The 12,656-nt window shown below is 38.7% G+C and overlaps 1 protein-coding gene across 1 annotated transcript in view; it reads left to right on the plus strand.

Moving 5' to 3' along the window:
- lama4 (laminin, alpha 4) overlaps positions 1-12,656 on the plus strand; it is a 79,250-nt gene that overhangs the window by 11,256 nt on the left and 55,338 nt on the right. Inside the window, exons 2-7 of the mRNA XM_073855510.1 lie at positions 925-1,026; positions 5,351-5,474; positions 8,085-8,169; positions 8,275-8,489; positions 11,412-11,512; positions 11,656-11,836. Coding sequence (XP_073711611.1) covers positions 925-1,026; positions 5,351-5,474; positions 8,085-8,169; positions 8,275-8,489; positions 11,412-11,512; positions 11,656-11,836 — 808 coding nt within the window. The remainder of the gene's footprint in view (positions 1-924; positions 1,027-5,350; positions 5,475-8,084; positions 8,170-8,274; positions 8,490-11,411; positions 11,513-11,655; positions 11,837-12,656) is intronic.

Here is a 12,656-nt window from a genome sequence, read left to right on the forward strand (position 1 = left end):
TTATTTTTCCCGAACCCAAACTCAAACTAATTGTGTTAACGCAATTAAAAAGAAATCAATAAATTATAGTACATATTCATTTTGTGTTAGACTAATTAAATATATATACTTATTGCTCTTAATGAGGTATTTTAAATTAATTGAACACAATTTTAATGTGTCATTTCTAAGAAGGGCTTGGATCATTTTTTTGAGTGACCATATTTTCAAATATAAAGAACTTCAAAGAACCCTTGTACACTGTAAAAAATGCAGCATGAAGATAAAACAACTTGGTTTTGCAAGACAATTTAACCTTCTATTTTAAGTTTTGACTTGTGATAAGTTGACATAACTTATAAAAACAAGTTGAATTTGTTTAACTTCATTTGTTGGGATAAAGTACCTTAAAATGTTGATTTTGCTGCAGTTATTTCATCTGATGCAAATGAGGATCAGATTCTAAGTGAATATATATTATATTTCAAGATAACGATTTGTTTTTAACTTGCACATTACACAGTATTAACTATTTGTATACCAATATCAACACATGACTTGTTAATAATCGTAGACATGTCTCGATGTTTGAGCAGAGTGGTCTAACATAGCACTAGTTACTATACTGTAACAAGTGCTATGATTATTTTCTGCAAACTGAAGATAATTCAAATGAATAAAAGAAGTACAGTATTGCCCCTATTAGCAGAAATAACTATTTGTTAGATAATTTTCCACCAGTTTCGGTTTTGGGTTGCTGGAATTTTTGTTTGCTCTTTCATACAATGCTTTCAGCTGCAAGAAGTTTTAGTTTTTTATGTACTGACAATTTTAATTCACCACACAAAAATTCTATGGGTTTCTAAGTCAGGAAAGCACAACATGAGACAATGTGTGTAAAAATTATATTACTGTTTTGATAATAGAGGCATTTCTTTATTTCAGGTATGTGCACGAGGCTTCTTTCTTAGTGAACAGAACAGCTGTCTGCCCTGTGACTGTGGAGGTCATGCTGATAGCTGCGAGGATATCACAGGAATATGCATTGTACGTTTTTGTTTCAAATCCCTTTTTAACTGCCTCACGCATTCTTTAACAGTATTGCTTGTAACATTTCCACCAATTTTCCATGACATCACCAGCAGCCAAACAACCAACAATTAAACCATGTTGAATCATTTATTGTGAACCCCAAGAAGGAAATGGAAGATCAGGTTAAAATCTAAACTGAAACAGAACCGCTATTATGAAAGAGCTCTAATGAAAACAATGTGAAGCCTGTATGTTTTTATAGCAAGCATGTTTCCCAAATACAGATTATGCATAACCCTAGCAACAATTTTTTTCAATCTGTAAGAAATAATCTAATTTAAATACAAATTAAGGCCTGTAATACAACGTGTTGAGCATATGTGAGATGGGAAGTAAGAAAAACCTTTGACCTTATAAATTGAGATTAGCTAGTGGCAGAGGTAAAGAGAGAAAGACTAACATTGGCAATACAATAATCGGTTTTACCTAAGAGGAATCACTACTTATGGGCTCAGGCAGTGGTGTGTTTCCCAGTCGCAAACCACACTATAGACCCCTTAAAAGTTTGTAAACACTGCAATGTCTCCAGGTGGGCGGGGCTAAGCTGGAGGCAAAAAGCCGCAGAGGCATTGTTGACAAGAGTAAGGCAGCACGTTTTAGGAGGGATTTATTAAACATGGATACAGAAGAAGGTTCAGATTTATCATGTTAGGCTAGTAACGTAATAGCCGCATCTACTGGTATGCTAAAAATCAGGCACCCAGCACTGGCTCTGCTGGTACAATTAACCACGCCACAACTTTTGACTTACAGACACTGTTACTAGCCTACAACACGAGACACGTCTCTTCTTTCTGCCTCTCGGTTGCGTGCGCAAGCAATGATGGCGTCGCAGAGAAATCCATGTATAGGCTAGTTCAAGTGCAAAAAAGGCTCCAGGCGAAAGTGCACAAATTCAGTCACACATGCTGGGATGAGCGATCGCTCGATTCTCTCTATCCGCTACTGCACAACATTCACTTGATTGTCAAGTTGACTTTTGTGATTTTGGGCTGTAACAATGTTGTGCCAAGTTAAGCAGTTCAAAATAAAATAAATCCAGTTTATATAGGTCTAACGTAATTTTATATATTCACTTTTACTGTTGTGCAATTCAAATGAAAAACCTTGCAATGTTGGGGCATGGGGCCCAGGTCCTTGGACTTTGCTTGGGGCCCTCAAAATGTTAAACATGCCACTGGGCTCAGGTACACAGGCTCATCTGAATAGGGCCATACACACAAGTACCAGGCCTGGTGACAAAAAAACACTTACAAGTCTCAAAGTGGACCTCCAAGTGGCAGAAATGCACTGCAATCGCACACCCTACCTGGCGAAGCTTGACATAGCTGCCCCACAATTGAAGGTAGTGAAGATGGAAGACCCTAGAAATTGTGTAATGTCTGAAAAGGGTGCCTTTCATGACATTGTAAGCTTCGTGTGCACTTCTGCGAAGAAAGGCATGGGAGCGGGGCTAGGCTGTGAGTCACCTATCGAGTCCAGATACCAATCATCCAGCTGCGAGTGCTCAGGACATGGAGGATTCTACTGTAATTCAATATTTACAGCTGCACGGGCAAGCACAGCTGCTTACTACTACTACTTCATCCTGTGTTTGACTGCGGGTGGGTGGGAGCTTCGAAGATATGTCCACTTTCCGATGTTGTCACTAATATTTCATCCTCGTTGCGAGTCGGGACAATGACCTTTATATTACATGTACACTGCTGAAGCTCCCAGGTGATGATGTTACACTTTTCTGTGAGAAGGAACGGAACCACTGTATGCACCATACTGTATATCAAGTAGCTAGATGAAAGATTTTTCAGAAAACACTTCTTAAGAACTACAAAGGATGACTTTTTACTAGAACTATTTAGTTTGAAAAATTTGCTGCAGTGTGGATGGACCTAAATGTTGTAAACTAAGGCGTAGCAGCCCACATTCTCTCCCTGATTGGGTGTTAGCTCCCTGGATCATTGCGTATCCTTGCCTGATTCATTTGTCAAGCCCTTATCATATGACCATTACTTAACCCAAAGATGATAATGACCAGTCGCAAGGACCCTGTTAACAATAACATGGAGACGGAACAAAAGGCTTTGCTTAATTTCAGCTGTTCAGCTGCTCTTTTTAGGCACATTGTGTGTTTATTCATGACATAAACATCCAAAACAAGCACTCAAGTACTAATGTAGTGCAGTAAGTATCACTAAACACTGCCGCTTCCTATATGTGCAAGAGGCAAGCTCTTTCGAATGGGACTCAAATCCAACGAATGGTCCAGGATGTAAGGTTGAGCTGGAAAAATGAGTGAGGTTTACACACTGCACAGGTTTTACACACTAGCTGGCTTTCATTGCGCTGGCAAAGGTGCTTCTGGTCTGATAAAGCAAAACTAATGCCATTGTTACTGTTTAAAACTGAGAAGCTGAAGCTTACAGTAATGGTAAGTGAGGACGTACAGGATGCACATTTCAGATGTGTGACAAGTCACAACAGTCTGGGCCAGATTGGCCAGTCAGAGCAAACTGAAGATTTCAGAAGGGGAGTGTTAAAAAGTTAAGAGCTACCACATCAAAGCATTTAAGGACACACTGGGAAGAGCAGTGCTGCAGTTATATTACAGTTTTTTTATAGACGCTAGGACACATTTCTCAATGCTTACGTCACTTTTGCAAAACTCTTCACACAGTTCTCCTAACAAACTTTAAGCTTGGCAAAGCATTTCATTTCACATTCAAAATGCACTACAACTACCAAAACACTTTATTCAGGTCTCAAATCAACTCGTTCTTCCAGAACACTAGCAAAGGTTGACAGCCGACAAACACACTTTGTCACACACAAAACAATGACCTATTTATATGAATTTTAGGATCTAAAATACATTTCATTAAAATATTACTGTTGAAATGTAGCAAATTGCTGTCTTATTCAGTTTTGTATTATGTTATTGTTTTGAACATAAGTATAAACAGTTTTGAAAACAGTATGTAAGCATGTGCAAATTGGCCTGTATGTATAAAGAGTTTTGGCAGTTGTTGTGTCTGAGTGAGAAAAGAAGTTAGGAAATTTGAGAGATGTAGTCATGAATGCATTTTGTGCCAAAGCAATGATAATTGATCCTCAATTTAGCCCACATAGAATTTTGCAAAAGTGACCTAAGTATTGAGAAATGTGTCCTAGCATTTGTAAAACACTGTGAACATATGAAAACATTAGGAAACCTATTCTGGTACTCCCCAGAGACAACATAAAGACTCTGTTAAAGAACTTAATAGGATCTCTTTAAAGGCAGAGTCCATGAAGTTTGAAAGCCAATGTTGATATTTGAAATCACCTCAACAAACACGCCCCTACCCCAATAGAATCTGGACCTTCTGTTGATAGACCCGCCCCACACATACGCAACCCGGCAAGTATGTTGTTTAGTAGACACGCTTCTTACTGCTGATTGGCTATAAGTGTGTTTTGGTAGTTGGCCCATCTCCTTTTCCAAAGCGTTTTTCAAACATTGTGGACTCCGCCTTTAAGGTTTTTTTTTTTTTTAAAAAATCCATGTATTCTATGTCTTCTGTTTTCTATGTTGTTCACGTTTATCAGCTTCAACCTCTAGTCCTACTTCATTGGCTGTAAACTGTCCAAAATAATAAATGCTTTGTCATTTGTAAGTTGCGCTAAATGGATAAATTAAAATGTAGTTACACAAATGCTGGTGGTAAAGCATACAACTGACATTGTCGCGTATTTCCACCATTTTACGTGCCCCTGCCACGACTTTCTTTTCCGTGACAGTTTCACGTATTGGTTACTCAACTGTTTTTCCTATTTTTAAACAATTTGTCGCTTCGGTTTGGGGTTAGATTTGCTGTTTGCATTAGGATGTCACTTAAAGTATTGGTTTATACAATTTTTTTGTATGCTTTTTAAACCATTGTCGCCTGACGTTAGAGTTAGAGTTGGGTTTGGGGAAGGATATCATTTTATGTAACAGAAAGTCGTTCTAACCCCAAACCGAAGCGACAATTGTAAGAAAATAGGAAAAACTGTTGAGTAACCAATACGTAAACTGTCACGGAAAAGAAAGTCGTGGCAGGGGCAAGTAAAATGGTGGAAATACGTGAAAATGTCATGCAAAACTGAGCAAAATAATGCGTGACTATTTTACATATTTTGTGAGATCAGGCTGATATTAAGCATGAAATATTAGTTTTTCAATTGTATATTATTCTTACCCATACCTGGCCCTGATTTAAGATTGGTTTTCTGAAATGCATTTTCTCTGTTCTGTATGCAGGAATGTCAGGACCACACTGTTGGAGATTTCTGTGACCAGTGTGAAGATAGCTTTTTACCCGTGTATCTTCCTGACAACTCTTTTGTGTGCAGACCATGTGCTTGCCCGCTCTCACTAGAGTCTAACAAGTAAGCTGATTTACAACACATAAACATATGCCTAGACATTTAAATAAACTGTCTCAAACAATAACAGAAGCACAAGAGTATGAATGTGCCCGAAGCCAAATACCTTATTCGGAAATCCACGGATCATGGCTTCAAAACAAATAATGAATTATTTCGAATAATAGGAAAATATTCAGCAGACATATTTATTTCTTGACCAGGTCAGCAGGGAACCTAGCAGATCCTTACACTTTACATGGGATTTGGTTTTTAAATGGTCTTTTCACACAAGTAAGTGGGGATGTGCATCGCGTTCCATTTAAAAGACCTGTCTAAAATCAATTCTGCATTGTAAGGCTCCGATTCAGTGTTTCATGCATAGCTTGTGCGTGTACTACGGCTCCGTGATCAGTAGGAAGTCCTTATCAATCTAACGAGTTTGAGTCGCTTATAACGTGCATTTAAAAAAGCAACACTCGTCAAACACAATCATTCAAAATATTCTCTATTATCATGAAAATACCTGAAACAATCTGAAGAACAGCGATATAAATATGCCTCTGGATGTTTCCTGGAATAGTAATGCTACTTCTTCTGTGGCACAAATGGAGTTTCTGCACGAAAGTCTGGCTTTTGGATGTGGCGGCATTTCACCGTAATTCATTTAAATTCATTCATTGTGAACGTTCATTTGCCCAAATAATTGTCACAACCCTACAAGTAAGCTATTAGGAAGTAAATATAACGATTGTTGGCTGTCCTTTAACAGTCCTGAGCGCATGTGTGTCCCATTAAGACATTTGATTCCAGTGTGTGCACGACTTAATTAATATTCATTTTTAAATACTTAAATTTTAAAAATCTCTATCATTTCTGTCTTGGACGTGCGCGCACACACACATGCGCGCGCGCACACACACACACACACACACACACACACACACACGCACGCACGCACACACACACATACGCACGCACGCACACACACACACACACACACACACACACACACAGAGAGAGAGAAAGGAAAGCAACAAGTGAAGAACTCAAGGAGTTTTTCAGTTTTGTCTCAATGGCTTACTTTGGAACAATACAATAATTTTAAACAGACTTCATCTGAAAGTTGCTATCCACAGATCTGATGTCAGAACATTTGGGCTTTAGGTCCAAATGAGAGTGGACGGTGAATGAGACAATGTTATGCTGAAAGCACCCCTGCCAGATTGTCCCCTCTAGTTAAAACTGCTGCCTGATTTGTTGCTACCCAGTCTCACGAGGTTTTGTGATATAGTCACGTAATTTTTAGATTTTTTTCAAGATATTATCACGAATTTCCACATTTTTCCGTGATTGTATAACGAATTCCTGTTTTCGTGTGATTATCACGCATTGGTTACTCAACGTTTTTTTTTCCTATTTTTAAACCATTGTCACTTTGGTTTAGAGTTAGATTTGGTGCTTGCATTAGAATGTCACTTTATATATTGTTTATACTATTTTTTTATTACATTTTTTTATATGTCTCCTGGCGTTAGGGTTAGAGTTGGGTTTGGGTAGGGATGTCATTTTATGTAAATCTAACCCTAAACCGAAGTGACAATGGTAAGAAAATAGGACAAAACAGTTCAGTAATCTAGGCTGACCATACGTGCCATTCTTCCCGGATGCGTCCTGTCCAGGATTTCGGTGTGTCTTCCGGAAGTCATATTTGTTGACCGCATATGCCATTTAGTTAAAAACATACAAGACATACAATCTTATTTTATTCTTACCTTAAAATGTAACGGTTGCTTTTCTGTAATAATAATAATGATCCTCTATGGCGTATGCGGTCGACAAATACAACTTCCGGAAGACACACCCGAAATCCTGGACAGGACGCGTCCAGGAAGAATGGCACGTATGGTCACCCTTAGTAACCAATACGTGATAATCACACAAAAAGAAAGAAATTTTGTGAGACTGGGCTGTTTATTTAGCTTAACCCTATCCCACATCTAATCCTAACAATAGCAGGGAATAAAGGGAAGCATAATCTAGCAGACGTACTGTTCCCTGCACTAAACTGGGGTGTGTTTCCCCAAAGCGTTGTTGCTAACTAAGTTAGCAACTTTGTTGGTTGCAATGTAATTTCCCATTGCCAACCAACTAAGTTGCTAACCGGTTAGCAACAATGCTTTTGGGAAACGCACCCCTGGTTGACCTTGTTTAAAACAATGGCAATGAAAAGAGCAATACAACTAAACTAAGTCATTACCCAGTGTTTATTTAGATGGAGAGACTTTCATACAGTTAACTATTAATTAAGTTTTTTAACTAAATTTGTGAGGAGCATAGCCATGTTCTCAAACTATGTTCTCAAATCAGTGCGATGAGGTCGCATATAGCCGTCCATCACCTCTGTCCCGTGACAGTTTTTGCAGCATCCCTCCTACATCCCATCATGCTCAACTGGTATCTATCCCAGTTTATGGAGGGGGTAGCCTGGGTCTGAGCTGAAATTCGGTGCTTGAAGCCATTCCTTCGGACAGCACACCAATGCTTTTTTGTGATTAATGCTTTCCATATTTATCAGAAAAAATATGAAAATATGTACATGTAGAACAGATTTGGGTTTATGTTTGTCCACAATTTTGCAGACCACTGTGACAAGAGAGGTAATTTTCTGAGATGTGTGTGTCAGGAGGGCTATGCTGGACACTACTGTGAAAGGTCAGTTCTCAACTCACATACAGTACAGCATGTTATATGCAGCTTTAAGTTTTGAGTTATATTGCTCACTAATGACTTGAAATAATCCCCCCTCCCACCACCAAGGTGTGCTCCAGGTTACTATGGCAACCCCACGCAGGTGGGAGACTCCTGTAAAAAATGTGATTGCAATGGTAACTCTGACCCCAATCTGATCTTCAATGAGTGCAACAATGTGACTGGCCAGTGTCTGAACTGCTGGGCTAACACTGCTGGGGACAACTGTGAGAGGTGCGCGCCAGGTTTTTACGGTGATGCAATCAGTGCAAGAAACTGTCAAGGTAGGTGCAGTAACATTACAATACATTGTAATATGCAAAAAGTTGGTACACTGCAAAAATCGTCAAGAAATATTTTAACGTAGTACGGAAGCCGAGAGAGGCCATGCACTGTTATTGTTTCTGCTTGCTTGTTTTCTCGTGATCACGACTTAATTTCTCGTTATCTTGAGATAACAAAAGTTGTTTTCTCGTGATCTCAACATAACAAAAGTCGTATTCTTGAGATGTTATTAAAGCTTACGTGTATTCGATAGAACGTGTTGTTTTGTTTGTAAATAGCAAAAGCACATTTTGCTAAATTAGCATGGATGAACAAATGAGATTTTACTTGGATCAGAGATTCGCTCAAGCTGAAATAGATTTGTCAATATTTACAATTTTACAGTGGTGAATTTAGGGACCGTCTTTAAGTTACTAAATAATATACATGTTTATACTTTTAACAGCATTTAAATGGAATGACTTAAAGTCAACAAACAGTCACAAAACCAACGTGTTTATGTGGTTGTCAGCTATTATGCACACTTTTTAGATTTTTGATATTTATTTAAATAAACTGTTAAATACTATTGAAGATACAAACGTGTACAGTAGTACTTTAGAAATGGTCCCTAAACTCACGAACATGAACGCCCAACTTTATTTATTTATTTATTTATTTATTTATTTATTTATTTATTTATTTATTTATTTATTTATTTATTTATTTATTGTCTAACGGCTTCACATAGCTACACGGGCGAATTAGACCCCAACTCATATGCATTAGCAGTCCACTTCAAAAGTGCATATTATGGACAGAAAATTACATTATGACATTTGGATTATCATGTCAGGATAACGAGAAAATTAAGTCGTGATCACCAGAAAACAACTTTTGTTATCTCGAGATCACGAGAAATTAAGTTGTGATCAAGAAAAAACAACTTTTGTTATCTCGTGATCACGAGAAAACAAGCAAGCAAAAATAATAATAGTGCGTGTTCTCTCTCGGCTTCCGTAAAGATGGGTATTTCTAAATTAATAGTTTTTGATCCTGTGCTGGAAGACAGCACTGCAAAGTACTGAATATACTTAAAATAGGATACTTGGTAATACAAAATATAGACATGAAAGAAAATATACTTTAAAACCATTTTTAATGTCAACCTCCAACCATAAAATGCCATTTCAGGTAACATTTGCAGTGCTTGTACTATAGAAAAAGTGCAGTGTGTCTTAGCGGCCATCTGTTTGTGTTGCACATATAGGGCCCTATCTTGCACCCAGCGCAATTGACTTTGTCAGTGGCGCATGTATCATTTCGTATTTTGCATCGGCGCACAGCGGGTTTTTCCCTCCACAGACACACGTCGGCAAACTAGAGAATGAACTTGCGCTCCCTGGGCGGTTCAGCGCAAAAAAGGAGGCGTGCTCCGGCGCAAACCATCTCTTATGCTATTTTGCAGTTTCAAAAAACAATTGCGCTACTAACCAAAAAAAAACTAGTCTAAAGTCAGTGGCGCATTGCGCGTAGTTCATAATGCTATTTTAAGGGCGCATGCTTGATCATAATGTATAGCGTGCAAAACGCGCATTGCTTATCTAATCTACACAGATGCAACAGTTGTTTTTGCAAATCATAAATTGTTATAATAAAAAATGTTAATACATGAGATAAGGGAAATCATTGTGGTGAGCATTGTGGTGATAGTTTTTATGTATTGTGTGGCTGCGTTAAAAAATTCTCATGCAAATAACGATTTAAATATTTTCATAAGTTTGTTGAGTGGCTGTATTACATTTATTTTATGTAAATAATAATTAAAATGTTTTCATAAGAAACCTTAATGTATGTGAACTTGATTTGTAAGTGTACTTTGGGGTTGGACCTTGCTTGCGTTTTCCAATTTCAAAGCCCCCAAACCCCTTCAGCGGTTGATGGTGGACGCAGCGATGTCCTCTGCTGGCGTCAGGTCATGTGTAGAGGCAGATCCACCTCCCGTTACACGGCGTGCCCGATTTATGCTGGCAAGCTTGGGATTCCCCCGTCTCCTGACATCATTGTAGTGCTTGGCGCAGCTGATGAGACAATTGCGGGTATTTCCTCTCACGCCTGTTTAACCGACGCTGATTTGTGCGGGTTTCTCCCATCCCCATACAAAACAACTTCTCTGTCTTTGACTGCTCTTAAAAGAACGTCGGTCTCCTCGGCTGTGAACCGCTCCTGGCGTGCGCCTGGTAAATCCGTCATAATAATAGCAACCCGCCATGGAACTTGCACCCTTGTGTTTAAAGGGAATGTTGGATGATGTTCTGATTGGTTTATTTGACGTTACGCCCAAACCACACCTATGAATAATGAACCTACTTCAGACCAACCCCTTATTGATTTGCGCCTGGCGCAAGAGTTATTTCTCCCGCCGGGAAAATAGCAACAGCTCCCAAGATCCGCCCACAAAGTCACTTGTGCTTTGCGCTTCGCACTTGCGTTTCAGATCGTTAAAATAGGGCCCATAGTGTCTTTAGCTTGAAATCACATTTATGTTTGGCCATTTCTAATTTAATAAGCTGCGCGCACTGGAAAGATGACAGGAAACTGCAGCAAGAATGTGAAGTTAATGTTATGGGACTCAGACATTGCACAATGATTTGGGGAAAGACATTCTAGAATGAAAGAATAAAAAGATATGAAAATACATCATTTTAGTTTAGACAGCTAAAAAGGGGCCATTTATTGTGAATTTCTTGGACCTAAGGACACATCTTATGAAATCTCATGACTCTCCTGTCAGGTCTTATTATATGTGGAGTATTGTGAAATAGTTCTTGTGTTAGGCTTGATAATGTTACTGATCATTCGGCTGTTATGTTTATCTCATTGTTTCATGGAAATATTTATGTTCACAGAGATCTTTTAACGTATCTTTTTCTTTGTTTCAGAGTGCGAGTGCAATCACTGTGGTACTGCATCATGTGATGACAGGACAGGTGTGTGCCACTGTAAGCCTGGGGTCACAGGTCGTCTGTGTGATAGGTGTGAGGTATGGGCATTCATGTCACACTCGAGAAGAATGTGTGTGGTGTATCAGCATTTTCATTATTGTCACATGGGCTCTGCCTGATTATTTCTAGGAATGCATATACTGCTAATCCTTAACATCTTCTATTTCACTTTGCATGTGAGGAGGGTTACTCTGGATTTGGCAGCTGTATGGGCTGCCGTCGATGTGAATGTGCCTCTGCTGCCCTACGGGCAACTTGCCACCCTCTCACACACACCTGTCAGTGCCGTCCGGGGGCCGGAGGCCGGTATTGTGAGCGCTGCCTGCCAGGATACTGGGATTACAGCCCATCCGGCTGCAAAAGTAAGTATGATCTGCCTATTGGATTTGACCTTAAAAATATTTGTACCCGAACCTAAGGAGAGTTGGAAATATGCTATACTACCGATCTAGACCCAAAAGTTTTAGTATGAAAACCCCTCAGTAACAGCACCAAACAATCAGACCAAAGGACTAAAATAAAAGACTATTTTGTTGTTTGCAAAAAACAATCATTTTTAATCTTACACAAAGCTAGCCCAGCCCAAAACTTGTGCCATTTCATTGCACATTACTCTAGGAAACAGACTAATGTGCAACGAAAACACTTCAAAGTCATAGTGTTACACTTTTCAGAAAGTCAATTATTAAAATAGTATAGATAGTATTAAAATAATTAGGTCACACCCCATCCCTCCAACAGCAAAAAAGTGCTTTTTCCCATAAACCAACACTGATCACATTCTGTCGTCTGCGCGCCCACACAACCACCTGCACTTAAGCGAGGGGATTAACATTCATCATGTATTTCCTATGACATCATCACCACTCTAAACTACCAGCCACACGCAAAAGCAGTTGTGGTCCATTGGGGTTTCAAGCATGTTGATGTGTCTTAACATTCAGAAATTGCTTGAAATTGTCATTTGATTGTCTATTGTTTCAGTTGCCTACTTATTCTGCTGCAATAGTGTTTGAGTTTGTTTTGGTTAGAAGTGCTTTCTATGGCAAGCCGATTTAGCTTTAAATCCTTCTTAGAATGTGATTTTTTTATATCATCAATTTAGTTTTCACTTAGCAAAAAAAAAAAAGGTTGATATGTGGAATTACATTTTACTAGTAACAATAAATATTTTATTTTAAG

This window comes from Misgurnus anguillicaudatus, chromosome 18 (genome assembly GCF_027580225.2).
Source record: "Misgurnus anguillicaudatus chromosome 18, ASM2758022v2, whole genome shotgun sequence".
NCBI lineage: Eukaryota > Metazoa > Chordata > Actinopteri > Cypriniformes > Cobitidae > Misgurnus > Misgurnus anguillicaudatus.